Here is a 27,201-nt window from a genome sequence, read left to right as displayed (position 1 = left end):
TCTAGGGAACACGTTCAACACTCAAAAGTGTGGTCACACATACAAGTACACCGGCACACCCACATTTTATGTACCTGACTGAGTCGGCACCACACAATTGGGCCAACAGTTTCAGACAGGTTTGTTTACTTTGTTGATCATTTCTAAAAACAGCCTGGCTCCATAATCAGTCAGTTCAGATTTAAGCAACTTTATTGTTCATGATGCAGAAAAAATAACTGTTCCCATTCTCTAGGGTTTTATGAAAAGAAAGTATGGTGTTACAAGACCATCAAACACGATGTGGCCTCCTAGTTCTCCTCTACTATACTCAAGTAAGAATGGAATCCCACCAGAGGTTCAGAGAGAGGTCTCCCCCTGGCTCTCACACTCTCTCTTACTCCATCACACATGCTCACTCTCCGTTTCTGCCTCTGCCGCTCCTTCACACTCTATCACACACACACATTCAGACTGGAGTTAAGTCCAATTCAATGGGGCTAGCAATGAGACAGGAGGGGGGGAGAGTCTACGAAGCCTGGGGCTAGCAATGATACAGGAGGAGGAGAGAGGCTACGAAGCCTGGGGCTAGCAATGAGACAGGAGGAGGAGAGAGGCTACGAAGCCTGGGGCTAGCAATGATACAGGAGGAGGAGAGAGGCTATGAAGCCTGGGGCTAGCAATGAGACAGGAGGGGGAGAGGCTACGAAGCCTGGGGCTAGCAATGAGACAGGAGGGGGAGAGGCTACAAAGCCTGGGGCTAGCAATGAGACAGGAGGGGAGAGAGGCTATGAAGCCTGGGGCTAGCAATGAGACAGGAGGGGGGAGAGGCTACAAAGCCTGGGGCTAGCAATGAGACAGGAGGGGAGAGAGGCTATGAAGCCTGGGGCTAGCAATGAGACAGGAGGGGGAGAGGCTACAAAGCCTGGGGCTAGCAATGATACAGGAGGAGGAGAGAGGCTATGAAGCCTGGGGCTAGCAATGAGACAGGAGGAGGAGAGAGGCTACGAAGCCTGGGGCTAGCAATGATACAGGAGGAGGAGAGAGGCTACGAAGCCTGGGGCTAGCAATGAGACAGGAGGAGGGGAGAGGCTACGAAGCCTGGGGCTAGCAATGAGACAGGAGGGGGAGAGGCTACAAAGCCTGGGGCTAGCAATGAGACAGGAGGGGGGAGAGGCTACAAAGCCTGGGGCTAGCAATGAGACAGGAGGGGGGAGAGGCTACAAAGCCTGGGGCTAGCAATGAGACAGGAGGGGGGAGGCTACAAAGCCTGGGGCTAGCAATGAGACAGGGAGGGGGCGGGCTACAAAGCCTGGGACTAGCAATGAGACAGGAGGGGGGAGGCTACAAAGCCTGGGGCTAGCAATGAGACAGGAGGGGGGGGGGCTACAAAGCCTGGGGCTAGCAATGATACAGGAGGAGGAGAGAGGCTACGAAGCCTGGGGCTAGCAATGAGACAGGAGGGGGGGAGGCTACAAAGCCTGGGGCTAGCAATGAGACAGGAGGAGGAGAGAGGCTACGAAGCCTGGGGCTAGCAATGAGACAGGAGGGGGAGAGAGGCTACGAAGCCTGGGGCTAGCAATGAGACAGGAGGGGGAGAGAGGCAGAGAGAAGCTACAAAGTCTGGGCTATTTTCTTTTTTCATTTTTTTTCACCTTTATTTAACCAGGTAGGCTAGTTGAGAACAAGTTCTCATTTGCAACTGCGACCTGGCCAAGATAAAGCATAGCAATGTGAACAGACAACACAGAGTTACACATGGAGTAAACAATTAACAAGTCAGTAACACAGTAGAAAAAAAGGGAGTCTATATACATTGTGCAAAAGGCATGAGGAGGTAGGCGAATAATTACAATTTTGCAAATTAACACTGGAGTGATAAATGATCAGATGGTCATGTACAGGTAGAGATATTGGTGTGCAAAAGAGCAGAAAAGTAAATAAATAACAACAGTATGGGGATGAGGTAGGTAAAAATGGGTGGGCTATTTACCGATAGACTATGTACAGCTGCAGCGATCGGTTAGCTGCTCCGATAGCAGATGTTGGAAGTTGGTGAGGGAGATAAAAGTCTCCAACTTCTGAGATTTTTGCAATTCGTTCCAGTCACAGGCAGCAGAGAACTGGAACGAAAGGCGGCCAAATGAGGTGTTGGCTTTAGGGATGATCAGTGAGATACACCTGCTGGAGCGCGTGCTACGGATGGGTGTTGCCATCGTGACCAGTGAACTGAGATAAGGCGGAGCTTTACCTAGCATGGACTTGTAGATGACCTGGAGCCCGTGGGTCTGGCGACGAATATGTAGCGAGGGCCAGCCGATTAGAGCATACAGGTCGCAGTGGTGGGTGGTATAAGGTGCTTTAGTGACAAAACGGATTGCACTGTGATAAACTGCATCCAGTTTGCTGAGTAGAGTGTTGGAAGCAATTTTGTAGATGACATCGCCGAAGTCGAGGATCGGTAGGATAGTCAGTTTTACTAGGGTAAGTTTGGCGGCGTGAGTGAAGGAGGCTTTGTTGCGGAATAGAAAGCCAACTCTAGATTTGATTTTCGATTGGAGATGTTTGATATGAGTCTGGAATGAGAGTTTACAGTCTAGCCAGACACCTAGGTACTTATAGATGTCCACATATTCAAGGTCTGAACCATCCAGGGTGGTGATGCTGGTCAGGCGTGCGGGTGCAGGCAGCGAACAGTTGAAAAGTATGCATTTGGTTTTACTAGCATTTAAGAGCAGTTGGAGGCCATGGAAGGAGTGTTGTATGGCATTGAAGTTCGTTTGGAGGTTAGATAGCACAGTGTCCAAGGACGGGCCGGAAGTATATAGAATGGTGTCGTCTGCGTAGAAGTGGATCAGGGAATCGCCCGCAGCAATAGCAACATCATTGATATATACAGAGAAAAGAGTCGGCCCGAGGATTGAACCCTGTGGCACCCCCATAGAGACTGCCAGAGGACCGGACAGCATGCCCTCCGATTTGACACACTGAACTCTGTCTGCAAAGTAGTTGGTGAACCAGGCAAGGCAGTCATCCGAAAAACCGAGGCTGTAGAGTCTGCCGATAAGAATATGGTGATTGACAGAGTCGAAAGCCTTGGCAAGGTCGATGAAGACGGCTGCACAGTACTGTCTTTTATCGATGGCGGTTATGATATCGTTTAGTACCTTGAGCGTCGCTGAGGTGCACCCGTGACCGGCTCGGAAACCAGATTGCACAGCAGAGAAGGTACGGTGGGATTCGAGATGGTCAGTGACCTGTTTGTTGACTTGGCTTTTGAAGACCTTAGATAGGCAGGGCAGGATGGATATAGGTCTGTAACAGTTTGGGTCCAGGGTGTCTCCCCCTTTGAAGAGGGGGATGACTGCGGCAGCTTTCTGTAACGGCGTTCGTCTGTTGAAAGAAGAGAGTCGGACCGAAATGCAGCGTGTAGGTTACTCATGCATGACTTTAATGAAAGAAAATACGCGGTACATGAAATAACTGAAACTAAATACAAAAACAACAGAACGGAATGTGAAACTAATTACAGCCTATCTGGTGACTACAACACAGAGACAGGTACAAACACCCACAAAATACAAAGCGAACTCAGGCTACCTAAATACGGTTCCCAATCCGAGACAACGAGAATCACCTGACTCCAATTGAGAACCGCCTCAGGCAGCCAAGCCTAACTAGACACACCCCTAATCATACACAATCCCAATGCTAATAAAACCCCAATACGAAACACAACATATAAACCCATGTCACACCCTGGCCTACCCAAACATATAACAAAAACACAAAATACAATGACCAAGGCGTGACACTTTCCAATCCTTGGGGATCTCAGACGATATGAAAGAGAGGTTGAACAGGCTGGTAATAGGGGTTTCAATGGCGGCGGATAGTTTCAGAAATAGAGGGTCCAGATTGTCAAGCCCAGCTGATTTGTACGGGTCCAGGTTTTGCAGCTCTTTCAGAACATCTGCTATCTGGATTTGGGTAAAGGAGAACCTGGAGAGGCTTGGACGAGTAGCTGCGGGGGGGGCGGAGCTGTTGGCCGAGGTTGGAGTAGCCAGGCGGAAGGCATGGCCAGCCGTTGAGAAATGCTTTTTGAAGTTTTCGATAATCATGGATTTATCAGTGGTGACCGTGTTACCTAGTCTCAGTGCAGTGGGCAACTGGGAGGAGGTGCTCTTGTTCGCCATGGACTTCACAGTGTCCCAGATCTTTTTGGAGTTGGAGCTACAGGATGCAAATTTCTGCCTGAAGAAGCTGGCCTTAGCTTTCCTGACTGACTGCGTGTATTGGTTCCTGACTTCCCTTAACAGTTGCATATCGCGGGGAATATTCGATGCTATTGCAGTCTGCCATAGGATGTTTTTGTGCTGGTCGAGGGCAGTCAGGTGTGGAATGAACCAAGGGCTATATATGTTCTTAGTTCTGCATTTTTTGAACGGAGCATGCTTATCTAAAATGGTGAGGAAGTTATTTTTAAAGAATGACCAGGCATCCTCAACTGACGGGATGAGGTCAATGTCCTTCCAGAATACCCGGGCCAGGTCGATTAGAAAGGCCTGCTCACAGAAGTGTTTTAGGGAGCGTTTGACAGTGATGAGGGGTGGTTGTTTGACTGCGGCTCCGTAGCGGATACAGGCAATGAGGTAGTGTTCGCTGAGATCCTGGTTGAAGACAACGGAGGTGTATTTGGAGGGCCAGTTGGTCAGGATGACGTCTATGAGGGTGCCCTTGTTTACAGATTTAGGGTTGTACCTGGTGGGTTCCTTGATGATTTGTGTGAGACTGAGGGCATCTAGCTTAGATTGTAGGACTGCCGGGGTGTTAAGCATATCCCAGTTTAGGTCACCTAACAGAACAAACTCTGAAGCTAGATGGGGGGCGATCAATTCACAAATGGTATCCAGGGCACAGCTGGGAGCTGAGGGGGGTCGGTAGCAGGCGGCAACAGTGAGAGACTTATTTCTGGAGAGAGTAATTTTCAAAATTAGTAGTTCGAACTGTTTGGGTATGGACCTGGAAGTATGACATTACTTTGCAGGCTATCTCTGCAGTAGACTGCAACTCCTCCCCCTTTGGCAGTTCTATCTTGACGGAAAATGTTATAGTTGGGTATGGAAATCTCAGAATTTTTGGTGGCCTTCCTGAGCCAGGATTCAGACACGGCAAGGACATCAGGGTTAGCAGAGTGTGCTAAAGCAGTGAGTAAAACAAACTTAGGGAGGAGGCTTCTGATGTTGACATGCGTGAAACCAAGGATTTTTCGATCTCAGAAGTCAACAAATGAGGGTGCCTGGGGACATGTTAGCATAGAGACAGGAGGGGGCTAGATGCAGCTGCTGTCTGAGGATAAGGCAGACACAGGAGGGGCCCAGACAAAGAGGCCTGCCCAGGCTGACACATACTGTTTCACCCCACCCTCATAACACTCAGCCACTGAAGTTTACACAGCCGGACAATCTCACGCTTCACTCTCCCTATTACCAAATCTGCTGGACTGACTGCCTTGACTGAAAGCAAATTAAGATGTTTTACACACCTACTGTTGACTAAAACGGTTTGGAATGTATAAGCTCAAATACACTTCTCATTGTCTTGGATAGTCTACAATCAAAGCCATACTATGCCAACTCCTGCTCAAGCCTCCTAATTAACAAGTTCTAACAGTCACAGAAACTCACAAGGTCCATTGTCAAAAGACAGAGACACTGAAAAAAACATGAACAAAATGAACCATCAAAGATACAGCTATTGTGACGGTAATGTTTGAGTCAGCATGTGTATCCCTCCAATATGTTTTGTGTGTGTGTGTGTGTGTGTGTGTGTGTGTGTGTGTGTGTGTGTGTGTGTGTGTGTGTGTGTGTGTGTGTGTGTGTGTGTGTGTGTGTGTGTGTGTGTGTGTGTGTGTGTGTGTGTGTGTGTGTGTGTGTGTGTGTGTGTGTGTGTGTGAGTGAGAGAGGGAGGGGGGAGTGAGTGAGTGAGAGAGAGAGGGGGAGTGAGAGAGAGAGAGAGAGGGGGAGGGAGAGAGAGAGAGAGGGGGAGGGAGAGAGAGAGAGAGAGAGAGAGAGAGTACTATGTCTCTGCATGCATACACCTGTGCATGCATACACCTGTGCATCTTAGAGTACATGTCTACACGTTCCTACCAGGGTACAAGTTCAGACAGGTTCTTCGAGGAGTAATCGTTGGCAAGCCTTCTAAATTAGGCAACATGCTTTGCATTTTGGACATTAATCATGGGGCCCACCTATGAGGAGCTGCACATAAACAATGAGCAAGGAGAGATGGAAGGAAAGGACACAAGGAGCAAGGAGAGATGAAAGGAAAGGACACAGAGAGCATGGGGAGATGGAAAGAAAGGACACAAGGAGAAAGGAAAGATGGAAGGAAAGGACACAGAGAGCAAGGAGAGATGTAAAGAAAGGACACAAGGAGAAAGGAAAGATGGAAGGAAAGGACACAAGGAGCAAGGAGAGATGGAAGGAAAGGACACAGAGAGCAATGCTGTTTAGGTCAGAGCAGGACAACAGTCTCTCCATCTGGAATACATACACAATGCTTAGCACTTACCAACACCCCTAAACTGACATTTTGTTCCCAGGGATGCGATCTCCAAACTACCTAGAATGAAAATGAGAGGGAGTGTAAGCCAAGGACAGAACTCCTTCAGCCCAGTCCAGCCAGCCGAGAACAGATCGTTCGTAGAGCTATGAACCAAGCACACCCTCCTGAAACATGCAAGGTGATGACAGAGCCTGATCCATCAACATCAGCACAGAACATTCCCAGCCCGACAAGTCAAACAGACAGAAACCCTATTGCCCTGAGCTTCCCCAGACCGTCAACGAGCTGTATACCTTCTCCTCCAACCCACAATGGACCTGATAGAGTCTAATCAATAATCCAGGCTCCCGCCTACCTCAGACACACTGTCGAGAGTGGACCTGTATGTCAGCATTTCATTGTACTGTGTACCATGTGTATCCTGTGTATTCCTCTTCAGAATGTAATGTATGTGAAAGCTGTCTGTCAGAAGAGTACAGGCCAGGATAACAGAGCACACCTTTCTATCCACCTGCCATGCAGGATAACAGAGCACACCTTTCTATCCACCTGCCATGCAGGATAACAGAGCACACCTTTCTATCCACCTGCCACGCAGGATAACAGAGCACACCTTTCTATCCACCTGCCACGCAGGATAACAGAGCACACCTATCTATCCACCTGCCACGCAGGATAACAGAGCACACCTATCTATCCACCTGCCACGCAGGATAACAGAGCACACCTATCTATCCACCTGCCACGCAGGATAACAGAGCACACCTTTCTATCCACCTACCATGCAGGATAACAGAGCACACCTTTCTATCCACCTGCCATGCAGGATAACAGAGCACACCTTTCTATCCACCTGCCATGCAGGATAACAGAGCACACCTTTCTATCCACCTGCCATGCAGGATAACAGAGCACACCTTTCTATCCACCTGCCACGCAGGATCACAGAGCACACCTTTCTATCCACTTGCCACGCAGGATAACAGAGCACACCTTTCTGTCCACCTGCCACGCAGGATAACAGAGCACACCTTTCTATCCACCTGCCATGTCAAGGCCAGGATAACAGAGCACACCTTTCTATCCACCTGCCACGCAGGATAACAGAGCACACCTTTCTATCCACCTGCCACGCAGGATAACAGAGCACACCTATCTATCCACCTGCCACGCAGGATAACAGAGCACACCTTTCTATCCACCTGCCACGCAAGATAACAGAGCACACCTTTCTATCCACCTGCCACGCAGGATAACAGAGCACACCTATCTATCCACCTGCCACGCAGGATAACAGAGCACACCTATCTATCCACCTGCCACGCAGGATAACAGAGCACACCTATCTATCCACCTGCCACGCAGGATAACAGAGCACACCTATCTATCCACCTGCCATGCCAAGGCCAGGAGCACACCTATCCACCTGCCTTCCCGAGGCCAGGAGAACAGAGCACACCTATCCATCTGCCATGCCAAGGCCAGGAGAACACCTATCTATCCATCTGCCATGCCAAGGCCAGGAGCACACCTATCCATCTGCCATGCCGAGGCCAGGAGAACAGAGCACACCTATCCATCTGCCATGCCGAGGCCAGGAGAACAGAGCACACCTATCCATCTGCCATGCCGAGGCCAGGAGAACAGAGCACACCTATCCATCTGCCATGCCGAGGCCAGGAGAACAGAGCACACCTATGCATCTGCCATGCCGAGGCCAGGAGAACAGAGCACACCTATCCATCTGCCATGCCGAGGCCAGGAGAACAGAGCACACCTATGCATCTGCCATGCCGAGGCCAGGAGAACAGAGCACACCTATCCATCTGCCATGCCGAGGCCAGGAGAACAGAGCACACCTATCCATCTGCCATGCCGAGGCCAGGAGAACAGAGCACACCTATCCATCTGCCATTGCGAGGCCAGGAGAACAGAGCACACCAATCCATCTGCCATGCCGAGGCCAGGAGAACAGAGCACACCTATCCATCTGCCATGCCGAGGCCAGGAGAACAGAGCACACCTATCCATCTGCCATGCCGAGGCCAGGAGAACAGAGCACACCTTTCTATCCACCTGCCATGCAGGATAACAGAGCACACCTTTCTATCCACCTGCCATGCAGGATAACAGAGCACACCTTTCTATCCACCTGCCATGCAGGATAACAGAGCACACCTATCTATCCACTTGCCACGCAGGATAACAGAGCACACCTTTCTATCCACCTGCCACGCAGGATAACAGAGCACACCTTTCTATCCACCTGCCACGCAGGATAACAGAGCACACCTATCTATCCACCTGCCACGCAGGATAACAGAGCACACCTATCTATCCACCTGCCACGCAGGATAACAGAGCACACCTATCTATCCACCTGCCACGCAGGATAACAGAGCACACCTTTCTATCCACCTGCCATGCAGGATAACAGAGCACACCTTTCTATCCACCTGCCATGCAGGATAACAGAGCACACCTTTCTATCCACCTGCCATGCAGGATAACAGAGCACACCTTTCTATCCACCTGCCACGCAGGATCACAGAGCACACCTTTCTATCCACTTGCCACGCAGGATAACAGAGCACACCTTTCTGTCCACCTGCCACGCAGGATAACAGAGCACACCTTTCTATCCACCTGCCATGTCAAGGCCAGGATAACAGAGCACACCTTTCTATCCACCTGCCACGCAGGATAACAGAGCACACCTTTCTATCCACCTGCCACGCAGGATAACAGAGCACACCTATCTATCCACCTGCCACGCAGGATAACAGAGCACACCTTTCTATCCACCTGCCACGCAAGATAACAGAGCACACCTTTCTATCCACCTGCCACGCAGGATAACAGAGCACACCTATCTATCCACCTGCCACGCAGGATAACAGAGCACACCTATCTATCCACCTGCCACGCAGGATAACAGAGCACACCTATCTATCCACCTGCCACGCAGGATAACAGAGCACACCTATCTATCCACCTGCCATGCCAAGGCCAGGAGCACACCTATCCACCTGCCTTCCCGAGGCCAGGAGAACAGAGCACACCTATCCATCTGCCATGCCAAGGCCAGGAGAACACCTATCTATCCATCTGCCATGCCAAGGCCAGGAGCACACCTATCCATCTGCCATGCCGAGGCCAGGAGAACAGAGCACACCTATCCATCTGCCATGCCGAGGCCAGGAGAACAGAGCACACCTATCCATCTGCCATGCCGAGGCCAGGAGAACAGAGCACACCTATCCATCTGCCATGCCGAGGCCAGGAGAACAGAGCACACCTATGCATCTGCCATGCCGAGGCCAGGAGAACAGAGCACACCTATCCATCTGCCATGCCGAGGCCAGGAGAACAGAGCACACCTATGCATCTGCCATGCCGAGGCCAGGAGAACAGAGCACACCTATCCATCTGCCATGCCGAGGCCAGGAGAACAGAGCACACCTATCCATCTGCCATGCCGAGGCCAGGAGAACAGAGCACACCTATCCATCTGCCATGTCGAGGCCAGGAGAACAGAGCACACCAATCCATCTGCCATGCCGAGGCCAGGAGAACAGAGCACACCTATCCATCTGCCATGCCGAGGCCAGGAGAACAGAGCACACCTATCCATCTGCCATGCCGAGGCCAGGAGAACAGAGCACACCTTTCTATCCACCTGCCATGCAGGATAACAGAGCACACCTTTCTATCCACCTGCCATGCAGGATAACAGAGCACACCTTTCTATCCACCTGCCATGCAGGATAACAGAGCACACCTATCTATCCACTTGCCACGCAGGATAACAGAGCACACCTTTCTATCCACCTGCCACGCAGGATAACAGAGCACACCTTTCTATCCACCTGCCACGCAGGATAACAGAGCACACCTATCTATCCACCTGCCACGCAGGATAACAGAGCACACCTATCTATCCACCTGCCACGCAGGATAACAGAGCACACCTATCTATCCACCTGCCACGCAGGATAACAGAGCACACCTTTCTATCCACCTACCATGCAGGATAACAGAGCACACCTTTCTATCCACCTGCCATGCAGGATAACAGAGCACACCTTTCTATCCACCTGCCATGCAGGATAACAGAGCACACCTTTCTATCCACCTGCCATGCAGGATAACAGAGCACACCTTTCTATCCACCTGCCACGCAGGATCACAGAGCACACCTTTCTATCCACTTGCCACGCAGGATAACAGAGCACACCTTTCTGTCCACCTGCCACGCAGGATAACAGAGCACACCTTTCTATCCACCTGCCATGTCAAGGCCAGGATAACAGAGCACACCTTTCTATCCACCTGCCACGCAGGATAACAGAGCACACCTTTCTATCCACCTGCCACGCAGGATAACAGAGCACACCTATCTATCCACCTGCCACGCAGGATAACAGAGCACACCTTTCTATCCACCTGCCACGCAAGATAACAGAGCACACCTTTCTATCCACCTGCCACGCAGGATAACAGAGCACACCTATCTATCCACCTGCCACGCAGGATAACAGAGCACACCTATCTATCCACCTGCCACGCAGGATAACAGAGCACACCTATCTATCCACCTGCCACGCAGGATAACAGAGCACACCTATCTATCCACCTGCCATGCCAAGGCCAGGAGCACACCTATCCACCTGCCTTCCCGAGGCCAGGAGAACAGAGCACACCTATCCATCTGCCATGCCAAGGCCAGGAGAACACCTATCTATCCATCTGCCATGCCAAGGCCAGGAGCACACCTATCCATCTGCCATGCCGAGGCCAGGAGAACAGAGCACACCTATCCATCTGCCATGCCGAGGCCAGGAGAACAGAGCACACCTATCCATCTGCCATGCCGAGGCCAGGAGAACAGAGCACACCTATCCATCTGCCATGCCGAGGCCAGGAGAACAGAGCACACCTATGCATCTGCCATGCCGAGGCCAGGAGAACAGAGCACACCTATCCATCTGCCATGCCGAGGCCAGGAGAACAGAGCACACCTATGCATCTGCCATGCCGAGGCCAGGAGAACAGAGCACACCTATCCATCTGCCATGCCGAGGCCAGGAGAACAGAGCACACCTATCCATCTGCCATGCCGAGGCCAGGAGAACAGAGCACACCTATCCATCTGCCATGTCGAGGCCAGGAGAACAGAGCACACCAATCCATCTGCCATGCCGAGGCCAGGAGAACAGAGCACACCTATCCATCTGCCATGCCGAGGCCAGGAGAACAGAGCACACCTATCCATCTGCCATGCCGAGGCCAGGAGAACAGAGCACACCAATCCATCTGCCATGCCGAGGCCAGGAGAACAGAGCACACCTATCCATCTGCCATGCCGAGGCCAGGAGAACAGAACTACTCAAAAGAGGACTAAAGCTACCCAGTATTTATGAAAATGTTCCTCCCTTACAGGGAAAGTGTCATAATAGCCTTTGCTGTAGTGTCATACTGACAATGAATAGTCCCAGTATTATTGTGAATATACCCTTTATTATAAGATGTCCATGTTATCCATCTCACCACTGATTATCAGTGATGAGGAGTATCTACATTATTATTATTATTTTTTGTTCCTGTCTATGATTTTATAATCAGCATTGTTATCATGGCCTAATATGAACAGCTCTGGAGTTTGGATGTGGTAATCTGGTACCGGAACAGATACAGTTCAATCTCATTCTGTAATGACATATTTATGAACTATGTTTTAGTAGATGTATTATGTTTCTTTTATGTTGGGCAGTGTTTGTGAAGTGATGTAGTCAGAAAAGATGCTGATATTTGGATGTCCTTGGGGCCAGAACCTGTAAGGATATGTAGATGTCCACACAAACCTTGGCCTACTTCCCTTCAGGTAACCTCAATCTCACCCACTCTCCTGTAGTGAAAACCTTGAGGAAGGTGTGCCTATGTTGAAGGGAAGTAGGCCAAGGAAAACAGCCTATTGTTTTCATGACTGGAATTCAAAGGTAAAATATCTATATCCTTCTTCACATTGAGTATGTTTACATGCACACTAATACTGCAATATGAAACTGATTATGGCAATAGGCTGAGTAAGGCTTTAGTCATGTAAACACCATACTCTACTTATTTTAATCGGCGTAAAGTCATAATTGAAGTAAGCATAGGATGAATGAAACAGATGAGTCCAAAATGATTAGGTTGTGTAAATGCCTTAGAGTCACAGCACTATATTTGATCTGCGCATGTGCTATCACCAGCAGAGCAAGTGTCCTTCAGTCTTTTGGGCGAGTAAAGTCAGTTCTGAAAATAATGTTGTGCATCTTAGAAATTGTTTTCACATACAAACTTTATATGTCCATACTCAGAATCAAATAGGCATCAAAAAATAACATGGTCACTGGTCACTGTGGTAGAATGTTTATTTTGATTGGCGATTCCCTGCATTTATTAAAGTCCCATCAGGTGGCCTGATTTCAGATGTGTCCATGTAAACAGGATTATTAGGGAATAAAGCATGTAAATGTTTAAATCAAACTATTATATTAAGCAGACTATTCACAGTAATCATATTATTGTGTGCATGTAACCGTACTCACAGACTATCATAAGGTATAACATTATCTATGTCACATGATCTGTCTCATCATAATCCAAAAACCATGTCAGCGTTTATTGAAGATGTGTTGGACATAGCATTGATCATCTAATTTGGTGGACGATTGTAGATTTTGAAAACAGTCTGTCGGCACCGCATGTTCATGACCCTTCATTAGGTGTAATCATGTGCTACATGTCTTCTCAACTGAGTCTGCAGCTGCCTAAGGCAACCTCATGATTCCAGTATTTATCTGGAAGGTTGTGAAAGACTTCTCTGTATGTGGACCTTTGTCCCCATTAGAATTACATCTCAAGGGCATCATGATTTCCAAGACATATGCAAATGACAAATCAATTGCAAGTTGTCACAGGCTCAGCAATAGTGCTCTCAAGTCACACTCACATGCAACTTCTGCATTCAGAATATGAATTTGCACACAAGTCGCTTTGTGGTCTGATTGTGTTAAGATCTGGCTGACCACATCAGGAGATGGTCTGCCTTACATTGTGTGCGGATTTCTCCTCGGTCTGGATGCAATCAGGCTACCGAAAGCCATGCTGCGGGTGACGTCATCAGCACTCCCCTCAAGTCTCCAGAGAACGTGGGTTTTGGGACCGAGGCACCTTCTTATTATAAAGTTGGAGGAAATACGTTTCTAGCGTGAGAGGAAAGTGTTTGCTGGCCTCATAAATGGCCATGCTCCTGCTCCAGTTTCAACTGTTCTGCCTTACTATTATTCAACCATGCTGGTCATTTATGAACATTTGAACATCTTGGCCACGTTCTGTTATAATCTCCACCCGGCACAGCCAGAAGAGGACTGGCCACCCCACATATGCTCTCTCTAATTCTCTCTTTCTTTCTCTCTCTCGGAGGACCTGAGCCCTAGGACCGTGCCCCAGGACTACCTGACATGATGGCTCCTTGCTGTCCCCAGTCCACCTGACTGTGCTGCTGCTCCAGTTTCAACTGTTCTGCCTTATTATTATTTGACCATGCTGGTCATTTATGAACATTTGAACATCTTGGTCATGTTCTGTTATAATCTCTACCCGGCACAGCCAGAAGAGGACTGGCCACCCCACATAGCCCGGTTCCTCTCTAGGTTTCTTCCTAGGTTTTGGCCTTTCTAGGGAGTTTTTCCTAGCCACTGTGCTTTTACACCTGCATTGTTTGCTGTTTGGGGTTTTAGGCTGGGTTTCTGTACAGCACTTTGAGATATCAGCTGATGTACGAAGGGCTATATAAATAAATTTGATTTGATTTGATAAATGTTAGTCAGCGAACTAATAATTAGAAAAACGAGAGTTATGCTAACCCGTTTGCAATCCATTTAGCTTGCTAGCTAGCTACATAGGCCAGCTGGCTAGTTAGCTACAGTAGTTAGCAACTACCATCAGTTGTTGTGTTATTAGCTATCATACGTTGCCTATTCCACCGTTTGCAGAATGCATACTGGCATTTGAATATAGCGCGGGAACACTGGAACATACAAAATGTGGATATGGTGGACACATGTACATGTAGATGCATGACGTGTTCGGAATGCCATTATCAGAACACATATTAGTGTGTGTGTGTGTGTGTGTGTGTGTGTGTGTGTGTGTGTGTGTGTGTGTGTGTGTGTGTGTGTGTGTGTGTGTGTGTGTGTGTGTGTGTGTGTGTGTGTGTGTGTGTGTGTGTGTGTGTGTGTGTGTGTGTGTGTGTGTGTGTGTGTGTGTGTGTGTGTGTGTGTGTGTGTGTGATCAAAATTGGTCTGCCTGTGTAAACGCAGCCTTACTACAGGCCTACCTGCCTGGCCTTCCCATCCCACATCGGATTTGAACTCAATCTTGCTTTTGACATGGAAACATGTTACTTTTCTCAGAATGCAGGCTGCCTACATCGCAGCTGATGGGGATATTTATGACAGGCTTGTAAGCACCCTCCTCTCCACCGTTCCTACGCAACGGGGTTATTTGCGCATAGATCTATCAGATCCTGGCTTGATACAGGTGATCTAGAGTGCCAGGAAACCAATGGTGGATGGATGCCAGTCAGGGGCTTTCGTGAATGGTGATGTTAATGATAAAGGAACATTAATTCAAGACTGTTTTGCAAAATAGTAATACAACTTTGTATAATAATTGAGTCTATTCGTAAGGGCATGAGGATGCTGAGAGTGAGATGAAAACAACTTGTTAAAAGGCATTATGAGCAAGGAACACCAAATAATAAGGGGCCAAAGCATACCCATTCCTCGTAGTGCTTACTGCCATTCTGCAATATATCTTCGAACTGTATGATGCAGTTGGCCACGAAATCGTCATATCCAATTGGCGCATCGTGAAACACCGACAGTTCGATTTTCCTTCCGTTATGAACCTCCGTAACGAACTCGTCGTTCCACGCAGGGCTGTTGGTTTTCTGTTTGGTGGAAGTTTGGCCCACGCGCGAGTCATCCACGTTTAGTGCAATGTATGTGTCTAAGAGAAAAGTCTGGGTCTTTGGGCCAACCGCATGTCTGAGAGACCAAGCTGTCGGTTTCAAGTCCAACGCCTCACAAATCCTGATCTTCAATAACCCATTGAAAACCACCATGGTGGTGATGTAATCCTCCTCAATAGGACTTGGAAGAAGAGTGGTTGTTTACAATAAATTCCTTTAACCCAAACACTTCAACTGGTCATAAATTATTTTATTTATTTTATTGTTTGAATCCTCAAATGAAGACCACGGTTTGAATGGGTTGAGACTTAAATGTAACGGGGAAATGCTGTCCCGTCTCACGCTAGTACACACATAGACTACCAATCGGATGCAAATCAGTCCTCCCGAAACAGTCCAATGAGAGTAAATTGTCTCGTTTTTGCTCTCTAACAGTCTTGGTTTTCCCAATGATAATCCACATTTGGCGTTCAATCAGACAAAGCCTTTCTTTTGAATAGAATAAATACACGTTTTAAGTTTACATGAAGGAAAAATACGACTATGCAGCAGTCGGAATATGTCAACAGCCTACCCAAACCGCAACACGACAGCGCAAAATCTATCAAAACTATCCTCGGCAACTCCACTAGGCTTTGGAAACACTCGTATTCCACCGTTGGAAGAGACTGCTGCCTCCTCGCCGAGCATTTGGGATGTTTCCCAAACCAGCTACCCGACTTGTGAATTGCTCAAGCAGTGTATAGTTGCAGGTCGACTCTGTTGTGGTTTTCTTGGTTTCTGTTCGCTCCTTATACTCCCAGACGGTTTTCTTGCCGTTGCTGTTCTTGGTTTCAGTTTGCTCCTTAAACTCCCAGGCTGTTTTCTCGACGTTGCTGTTCTTGGTTTCCTGCACACCTCCCTTTCTCCTCCGACCGTCTAAACACTGGTGCAGGAAATGCGCAAAACACGTCAGTTTCTTTCTCTGAGGCGCGCTGCGTCTTGTCTATGCCAGATGGGGGAGTGTAACACAACTGTCAGTGTAGGCGAGTCGACCAGGCTGTCAGGACAGAGACGCATCCAAGGGCTCAAGTGACAGATACAGGGATATGATGTGCTGGAGTAGGCCTACTGATTACATCATTGTCTTTTCGGAAACATATCGGGGAGGCTCATTGCTGTGTTTGATAGGTCTATCCACCGTGCAGCAAGGTTATTACTCTTACAAGCAGGGGGCTATTGCGTCAAAGACATGGAAAAGGGGTGGATCATTGGGGTGGTTAGGTATGTCTGGCATTTGCAACAGATGATTATCTTATACTAGCCACAACACTGACTGTCGCACCTGAATGACACCGATAGCTTTAATAATGTAAGACATGTATCTGTTTTGTAAAACATAAAACCATATCGTAGCCGATTATTATGATCATAGGAAAATAGGCTTTGAATTACAATAATACACACTTGTTTAGCATTTTGTTAGTCATAGGATTTGTATTTTTTTGCGACCAGATTAATAACCCATAAAATATGAAGATAGCCAACATATCTACATTTTTATTGGGCCAAAAATAAAGTGTTTGATCCCGACAGTGCATCCCGGTTGTCTGGCCTATAACGTCTAATTTATCGACCTTGACACAAGAAGAGCAGTGCGTGCATAGATAGATAGATAGATAGATAGATAGATAGATAGATAGATAGATAGATAGATAGATAGATAGATAGATAGATAGATGTCATGCAACGTTTGCAACCACATATCACTGAGGTTTGCTTGAAAACACCCTTCACTGTTGCATGTATTTCTGCTGGGAATGCACCACATTTACATTTGAAGTGCAAATTGTCTGTTCATGTTTTTTTTGTGTAAGTCTCCACCATGTGGAACTAATGAGGTGTCTGCACAGCTAGGCTTTTACATGAATAGTGGACAATCGAAATCACTATGACCAATAGTCCAGGCAATAACAATATTTACAAAACAAACTGACAGACAACAGATGCCCATATAAATCATTATAGTAGAATAATTATAAATCAAACACTTAATACAGATGTAGCCTGTTGCAAATGGAGTCAATATAGCCAATATAGTCAATAGAGTCAACAGGGTCAATTGAGTCAATAGTGTCAATATAGTTAATAGTGTCAATAGAGTTAATATAGTCAATAGGGTCAATAGAGTCAATATATTCAATAGAGTCAATGGGGCCCATATAGTCAATAGTGTAAAAAAAGGTCAATATAGAAAATCTAGTCAATATTGTCAATCTAGTCAATAGACTTAATGTATTTAATAGAGTCAATATAGTCAATAGGGTCAATAGAGTCAATAGGGTACATAGAGTCAATAGGGTACACAGAGTCAATAGTGTCAATACAGTCAATAGAGTCAATAGTGTCAATACAGTCAATAGAGTCAATAGGGTACATAGAGTCAATAGTGTCAATACAGTCAATAGAGTCAATAGGGTACATAGAGTCAATAGTGTCAATACAGTTAGTATAGTCAATAGTGTCAATACAGTCAATAGAGTCAATAGTGTCAATACAGTCAATAGAGTCAATAGGGTACATAGAGTCAATAGTGTCAATACAGTCAATAGGGTGCATAGAGTCAATAGGGTACATAGAGTCAATAGTGTCAATACAGTCAATAGGGTACATAGAGTCAATACAGTCAATAGAGTCAATAGGGTACATCGAGTCAATAGGGTACATAGAGTCAATAGTGTCAATACAGTCAATAGAGTCAATAGTGTCAATACAGTCAATAGAGTCAATAGGGTACATAGAGTCAATAGGGTACATAGAGTCAATAGTGTCAATACAGTTAGTATAGTCAATAGTGTCAATACAGTCAATAGAGTCAATAGTGTCAATACAGTCAATAGAGTCAATAGGGTACATAGAGTCAATTGTGTCAATACAGTCAATAGAGTCAATAGGGTACATAGAGTCAATAGTGTCAATACAGTCAATAGAGTCAATCGGGTACATAGAGTCAATAGTGTCAATACAGTCAATAGAGTCAATAGGGTACATAGAGAGTCAATAGTGTCAATACAGTCAATAGTGTCAATACAGTCAATAGAGTCAATAGGGTACATAGAGTCAATAGGGTACATAGAGTCAATAGTGTCAATACAGTTAGTATAGTCAATAGTGTCAATACAGTCAATAGAGTCAATAGTGTCAATACAGTCAATAGAGTCAATAGGGTACATAGAGTCAATAGTGTCAATACAGTCAATAGAGTCAATAGGGTACATAGAGTCAATAGTGTCAATACAGTCAATAGAGTCAATAGGGTACATAGAGAGTCAATAGTGTCAATACAGTCAATAGTGTCAATACAGTCAATAGAGTCAATAGGGTACATAGAGTCAATAGTGTCAATACAGTTAGTATAGTCAATAGTGTCAATACAGTCAATAGAGTCAATAGTGTCAATACAGTCAATAGAGTCAATAGGGTACATAGAGTCAATAGTGTCAATAGAGTCAATAGGGTACATAGAGTCAATAGGGTACATAGAGTCAATAGTGTCAATACAGTCAATAGAGTCAATAGTGTCAATACAGTCAATAGAGTCAATAGTGTCAATACAGTCAATAGAGTCAATAGTGTCAATACAGTCAATAGAGTCAATAGGGTACATAGAGTCAATAGTGTCAATACAGTTAGTATAGTCAATAGTGTCAATACAGTCAATAGAGTCAATAGGGTACATAGAGTCAATAGTGTCAATACAGTCAATAGAGTCAATAGGGTACATAGAGTCAATAGTGTCAATACAGTTAGTATAGTCAATAGTGTCAATATAGTTAGTATAGTCAATAGTGTCAATACAGTCAATAGAGTCAATAGGGTACATAGAGTCAATAGTGTCAATACAGTCAATAGAGTCAATAGGGTACATAGAGTCAATAGTGTCAATACAGTTAGTATAGTCAATAGTGTCAATACAGTTAGTATAGTCAATAGTGTCAATACAGTCAATAGAGTCAATAGAGTACATAGAGTCAATAGTGTCAATACAGTTAGTATAGTCAATAGTGTCAATACAGTCAATAGAGTCAATAGGGTACATAGAGTCAATAGTGTCAATACAGTCAATAGAGTCAATAGGGTACATAGAGTCAATAGTGTCAATACAGTTAGTATAGTCAATAGTGTCAATATAGTCAAAATAGTCAATAGAGTCAATATAGACAATCGAGTCATTACAGTAAATAGGGTCAATATACTCAATAGAGTCAATATAGTCAATAGTGTCAAAATAGTCAATATAGTCAATCGGGTCAATATATTCAAAATAGTTCATAGAGTCAATAGGGTCAATATAGACAATCGAGTCAATAGTGGCAATACCGTAAATAGTATAGTCAGTATAGTCAATATAGTCAATATACTCAATAGAGTCAATATAGTCAATAGTGTCAAAATAGTCCATATAGACAATCTAGTCAATATTGTCAATCTAGTCAATAGACGTAATATATTTAATAGAGTCAATAGAGTCAATAGAGTTAATATAGTCAATTTTTATTTTATTTATTTTACCAGGCAAGTCAGTTAAGAACATATTCTTATTTTCAATGACGGCCTGGGAACAGTGGGTTAACTGCCTGTTCAGGGGCAGAACGAAATATTTGTACCTTGTCAGCTCGGGGGTTTGAACTCGCAACCTTCCGGTTACTAGTCCAATGCGCTAACCACTAGGCTACGCTGCCACCCCGGGTCAATATCCTCAATAGAGTCAATCGAGTCAAACGTGTCAATAAAACAATATAAATATAGTTTAATAGGGTCAATATAGTCAAAATTGTCAGTAGAGTCTATATGGTCAATAGGGGAAATATTGTCAATAGTGTCAAAATAGTCAATATAGACAATAGAGTAAATATAGTAAATAGAGTTAATATAGTCAATAGAGTCAATAGGGTCAATTTAGTCCATAGAGTCAATAGAGTCAGTATATTCACTACAGTCAATAATGTCAAAATAGTCAATATAGACAATATTGTCAATGTTGTCAATATGGTCAATATAGTCAATAGGGTCCATAGAGTCAAAAGTGTCAATACAGTAAATAGGGTCAAAATAGTCAGAAGAGTCAATTGGGTCAGTATAGTCAATATACTCAATAGAGTCAATAGTGTCAATATACACAATATAAATAGAGTCAATAGGTCAATATAGTCAATATACTCAATAGAGTCAATAGTGTCAATATAAACAATATAAATAGGGTCAATATAGTCAACATTGTCAGTAGAGTCTATATAGTCAAATCGGTCAATAGGGTCAACAGAGTCAATAGAGTCAAAATAGCCAATAAGGTCAATATAGTCAATAGTGTCAAAAATGGTCAATATAGACAATATATTCAATAGAGTCAATATAGTCAATTGACTTAATATATTTAATAGACTCAATAGAGTCAATAGAGTAAATAGAGTCAATATAGTCAATACGGTCAATAGAGTCAATAAGGTCTATATAAACAATTTAAATAGAGTCAATAGGGTCAACATAGTCAATAGAGTCAATATAGTAAAACGTTTTGATATTGTCAATAGAGTTACAAACCTCTCTGGGATCGTTCAGGATGCTAGCGTCCCACCTTGCCAACAGCCAGGGAAATTGCAGGGAGCCAAATTCAAAACAACAGAAATCTCTAAATTAAAATTCCTCAACCATACAAGTATTTTACACCATTTTAAAGATACACTTCTCGTTAATCCAACCACAGTGTTCAATTTCAAAAAGGCCTTTCGGCGAAAGCAGAACATATCATTATGTTAGGTCAGCAACTAGTCACAGAAAGCATTTAGCCATTTTCCAACCAAAGAGAGGGTGTCACAAAAAGCAGAAATATAGATGAAATTATTATCTTCATCAGATGACACTCCCAGGACTCAATGTTACACAATACATGTATGTTTTGTTCGATCAAGTTCATGTTTATATCCAAAAACCTCAGTTTACATTGGCGCCATGTTCAGAAATGCCTCCAAAACATCCAGAGAAATTGCAGAGAGCCACATCAAATAACAGAAATACTCATCATAAACTTTGATGAAAGATACATGTTTTACATAGAATTATAGATAAACTTGTTCTTAATACAACCGCTGTGTCAGATTTCAAAAAAGCTTTACGACAAAAGCACAATATTCAATCATCTGAGAACAGCGTTCAGCCACAAAAGCAAGCCATACCCGCCTAGTTGTGGAGTCAACAAAAGTCATAAATAGCATTATAAATCATCACTTACCTTTGCTGATTTTCGTCGAAATGCACTCCCAGGACTCCCACTTCCACAAGAAATTTTGATTTTGTTCGATTACGTCCATATTTATGTCCAAATACCTGCGTTTTGCTCGCGCGTTCAGTTCACCATTCCAAAGGTACAATGCGCGAACGCAAAATCCAGACGAAAAGTCAAAAGAGTTCCATTACAGTTTGTAGAAACATGTCAAACGACATGGCGGAGGTGAGGAAGGTGTTCGATTCTCCGGTGCCCAGAAGAGAGGCGGCCCGAAAACTACTGAAATGACATCAGAACTCCCGTAGTGTGATAGACTACGTTGTTGATTTTTGCACATTGGCCACCGAGAGTGCCTGGAATCCGGAGGCCCGTTCGATACCTTCCTTCACAGACTATCAGAGGAGATAAAAGATGAGCTAGTAGCTCGGGAGTTACCGTTGGACCTCGATTCCCTCATCGCCATTACCATTAGGATTGATGTGAGTCTACGGGAACGCAGGAGTGAGAGGAGGTCGGGTTTTGGTCACACTCGTTCATCCGCTGCTGCTTGCTCACCTCCAAAGGAATCCGGAAATCCCTGAAGGCTGCATTTCCGAGAACATCCGAAGTCACCCGAGTTTTCACGAGAATCATTGGCGGCAGGTGAGTCGGACACACTGGAGCCTATACAACTGGGCTGAGCTAGATTATCACATAGGGAATGTTCATGTAGGCTGAGCTCCAACTGTTGTCTGTATTGTGGTTCTGCGGGACATTACATAGCCACCTGCCAAGTAAAGAGATCTGACTCATTAGTAGGTACGAGTACACAGGTGAGCCAGACTGGGAATTCTCTAGTTCCCATTACCTTTACTCCCTTTTTTGTGATCCCGATGTGGGCAGAACAGTCGAAATTCCTCTGTGTGCTCATTGACTCTGTGGCAGATGAGAGTATTATGGACACTACCCTGGTATCAGAACTAGGTATCCCCACTCAACTCCTCTCCATTACAATGGACGCTTGGGCACTGGACAACCGTTCCATTGGAAGAGTTACACACAGCACAGTTCCCATTCATCTGCGGGTATCTGGAAATCACATTGAGTCTATACAGCTTCTCTTCATCAAATCCCCTCATGTCCCTGTTGTGATGGGATTTTCTTGGCTCCAAAAGCACAATCACAAGTTTGCGGACGACACAACTGTGGTAGGCTTGATTACCAACAACGACGAGACGGCCTACAGGGAGGAGGTGAGGGCCCTCGGAGTGTGGTGTCAGGAAAATAACCTCACGCTCAACGTCAACAAAACTAAGGAGATGATTGTGGACTTCAGGAAACAGCAGAGGGAACACCCCCTATCCACATCAATGGAACAGTCGTGGAGAGGGTAGCAAGTTTTAAGTTCCTCGGCATACACATCACAGACAAACTGAATTGGTCCACTCACACAGACAGCATCGTGAAGAAGGCGCAGCAGCGCCTCTTCAACCTCAGGAGGCTGAAGAAATTCGGCTTGTCACCAAAAGTACTCACAAACTTGTACAGATGCACAATCGAGAGCATCCTGGCGGGCTGTATGACCGCCTGGTACGGCAACTGCTCCGCCCTCAACCGTAAGGCTCTCCAGAGGGTAGTGAAGTCTGCACAACGCATCACCGGGGGCAAACTACCTGCCCTCCAGGACACCTACACCACCCGATGTTACAGGAAGGCCATAAAGATCATCAAGGACATCAACCACCCGAGCCACTGCCTGTTCACCCCGCTATCATCCAGAAGGCGAGGTCAGTACAGGTGCATCAAAGCTGGGACCGAGAGACTGAAAAACAGCTTCTATCTCAAGGACATCAGACTGTTAAACAGCCACCACTAACATTGAGTGGCTGCTGCCAACACACTGACACTGACTCAACTCCAGCCACTTTAATAATGGGAATTGATGGGAAATGTAAATATATCACTAGCCACTTTAAACAATGCTACCTTATATAATATATAATATATGGTCCTTCTGTAGCACAGCTGGTAGAGCATGGTGCTTGTAACGCCAGGGTAGTGGGTTCGATTCCCGGGACCACCCATACGTAGAATGTATGCACACATGACTGTAAGTTGCTTTGGATAAAAGCGTCTGCTAAAAGGCATATATTATTATTATTATTATTATTATTATTATTATTATTATAATGTTACTTACCCTACATTATTCATCTCATATGCATACGTATATACTGTACTCTATCATCTACTGCATCCTTATGTAATACATGTATCACTAGCCACTTTAACTATGCCACTTTGTTTACATACTCATCTCATATGTATATACTGTACTCGATACCATCTACTGTATCTTGCCTATGCTGCTCTGTACCATCACTCATTCATATATCCTTATGTACATATTCTTTATCCCCTTTCACTGTGTATAAGACAGTAGTTTTGGAATTGTTAGTTAGATTACTTGTTGGTTATTACTGCATTGTCGGAACTAGAAGCACAAGCATTTCGCTACACTCGCATTAACATCTGCTAACCATGTGTATGTGACAAATAACATTTGATTTGATTTGACAATACCGTTATTGACTGGACCACGGGTTCAAACCTGGGTTGGAGCCCGTTCTGTCACTCCCACTGCCTTAAAGAGGTGCAGCCGCCACCGAGATGTCCTCTTCTGGGTTTAAGTAAAGCCTTGGATTTCTCCACTGTTCCCGCAGAATACCATGATCTCCTGGAGATATTCAACAAGGCTGTTGCTACCTCTCTTCCTCCGCATCGTCCCAACGATTGTGCCATTGACCTCCTCCCGGGCACCACACCGCCTCGAGGTCGGCTATATTCCCTATCCGGTCCCGAGACCAAGGCATGGAGGAGTACATTGAGGACTCTCTGGCTGCTGGGAGCATTCTTCCTTCTGTATCTCCTTCCGGTGCAGGGTTTTCTTTGTGGAAAAGAAGGACAAGACCCTGCGTCCATGCATCGACTACTGGGGCCTCCATGACATCACGATTAAAAATCATTACCCCCTTCCTCTCCTCTGCTTTCAAACCTCTCCAGGGTGCCACCATCTTTTCCAAGTCTGACCTTCGGAATGCCTGACATCATATTCAGATACGCAAGGGGAAAAGTGGAAGACGGCTTTCAACACGGCCAGTGGACATTATGAATATCTATTCATGCCATTTGGGCTCACCAACGCTCCCGCTGATTTCCAGGCCCCGGGTCAACAATGTGCTCTGTGACATGCTGAATTGTTTTATGTTTTTCTACCTCGACGACATCCTTGTCTTCTCCCGGTCTGCCCAAGAACACATCCGACAAGTCCTTTAGCGCCTCCTGGAGAACCAGTTGTTTGTGAAAGCTGAGAAGTGCTGCTGCTCTACTATTACTCTACTATTGCTGCTCTACTATTACCTTTCTGGGATACGTCATCGAAATGTCCAGATGAATCTTGAAAAAGTGAGAGCGGTGGTGGATTGGCCCCAACCCACGTCCAGAGTGCAATTGCAATGTTTCCTGGGGTTTTCTCATTTCTATCCACCGCTTCATCCGGGGCTACAGCACCCTGGCGGCTCCCCCCTCTGCACTCACTTACCGTTCACCTGGCCCCCAGCTGTTGACAGGGCTTTTGTGGATCTTAAGCATTGGTTCACTACTGCCCCCGTCCTCGTCCATCCAGACCCATCCCGTCAGTTTGTGGTTGAGGTCGATGCTTCTGACGTTGGAGTGAGGGCCATTCTTTCCCAGTGATCTGCCCAGGACCAAAAGCTCCATCCCTGTGCCTTCCTGTCCAATCGTCTCAACTCCGCTGAGAGAAACTACGACGTAGGTAACCGGGAACTTCTGGTGGTCAAGATGGAGCTGGAGGAGTGGAGGCACTGGCTCAAAGGAGTGGAACATCCATTTCTGGTTTGGACCGGCCATAAGAATTTGGAATATCTCTGCACAGCCAAGCACCTTAACTCTAGGCAGGCATGTTGGGCACTGTTATTCACCAGGTTCAACTTCACCATCTCCTACCGCCCAGGGTCTAAGAATGTGAAGCCCACTGCTCTCTCTCACCAGTACAGTTCCACTGCAACACCCTCTGACTGAGACCATCCTCCCTACCTGGTCCCAGCTGGACCATGGAGAGGGCCCAGCTAACCGGATCTTCATCCCTAATTCGTCCCTGTCCCAAGTCCTGGAATGGGCTCATTCCTCCAGACTTACCTGTCATCCTGGCTCCCGTCGAACCCTGGCCTTCCACAGACAATGCTTCTGGTGGCCCACTATGGTTCCTGATGTCTTTGCCTTTGTTACTGCAAGCACGGTATGTGCCCAGAATAAGACTCCGTGACAAGCTCTGTCTGGCCTTCTTCAGCCACTGCCCGTTCCTCATCACCTCTTGTCCCATATTTCCCTGGATTTTGTCATGGGGCCACCTCAGTCTGATGGCAACACCGTCATCCTGATGGTAGTGGATCAGTTTTTCAAAGCCACCCATTTCACGCCTCTCCTCAAACTACCCTCTGCCAAAAAGACGGCCCAGCTCATGGTGCCACACGTCTTCCAGATCCATGGACACCCGGTGGATATTGTTTCCGACCGGGGTCATCAGTTCTAGTCCTGGATCTGGAAGGCATTCTGCACCCTCATTGGGTTGTCGGCCAGCCTGTCCTCCGGATTTCATCCCCAGTCCAATAGCCAGTTGGAGCGAGCGAACCAAGACCTGGAAACGACACTACGGTGTCTCGTCTCGACCAACCCCACTACCTGGAGCCAACAACTGGTCTGGGTGGAGTATGCCCGGCACACTCTTCCTTGCTCATGCCACTGGACTCACCCCATGGAGCACTCAAATGGGAAATTAGCCCCCGCACTTCCCAGGGCAAGAACAGTAAGTCCACATACCCACGGGCCAGATGTTCGACTGCCACTGTCTGCGTATAGTCAATATTGTCAATAGGGTCAATATAGTTAATAGAGTCAATAGAGTCATGCTAGGATAAATATCAGTTATCCTGTTAGAACTTTTATGCCAAACCCATTGCGAGGTTTCAAGTGCCACATTTATGGTCAGGTAGCAGCAGTGTGTAGGAGGGCATGGAACAAAGTATTGTATTATTTTGGTGGATAAAGTTGTGTGTGTCAACTGTAGGGGAGCCCATGTTGCTGGGGATCGGAAATGTCCGGTGTGAGAGAGTCAGGTTGAGGTGGCCAGCGTCAGAGTAGTGCAGAAGGTGTCATGTGCTGAGGCAGTTAAGAAAATCATGGGTCAAGGATGAGGGATCCTGAGAGGATCCCAGTGAGTAGTAGATCTGTGCCAGCACAGAGGGATAGGCCAACGAGTGATGTATGCTTCAGTAAGGTTGGCTTCTTAGCATTCATAGCAATGGTTACC

The 27,201-nt window shown here is 46.0% G+C and overlaps 1 protein-coding gene across 2 annotated transcripts in view; it reads right to left on the bottom strand.

Moving 5' to 3' along the window:
• The window catches only part of LOC124038633 (protein kinase C epsilon type-like), a 290,126-nt gene extending 273,436 nt beyond the window's left edge, over positions 1 to 16,690 (bottom strand). The window contains exons 1-2 of one of the 2 annotated variants that reach the window (XM_046354712.1): positions 15,377 to 16,690; positions 6,556 to 6,606 (exon numbers count right to left, since the gene is read on the bottom strand). In XM_046354712.1, the coding sequence (XP_046210668.1) occupies positions 6,556 to 6,606; positions 15,377 to 15,724 (399 nt within the window). In that variant the 5' untranslated portion in view covers positions 15,725 to 16,690. The remainder of the gene's footprint in view (positions 1 to 6,555; positions 6,607 to 15,376) is intronic. The other variant, XM_046354713.1, reaches the window with a different exon arrangement.
• Between the last annotated feature and the right edge of the window lie 10,511 nt (positions 16,691 to 27,201).

Source organism: Oncorhynchus gorbuscha, linkage group LG06, assembly GCF_021184085.1.
Source record: "Oncorhynchus gorbuscha isolate QuinsamMale2020 ecotype Even-year linkage group LG06, OgorEven_v1.0, whole genome shotgun sequence".
In the NCBI taxonomy this organism is placed as follows: Eukaryota; Metazoa; Chordata; class Actinopteri; order Salmoniformes; family Salmonidae; genus Oncorhynchus; species Oncorhynchus gorbuscha.
Note: the sequence above shows the minus strand (reverse complement) of the source record. Positions and strands in the feature narration are given on the sequence as shown.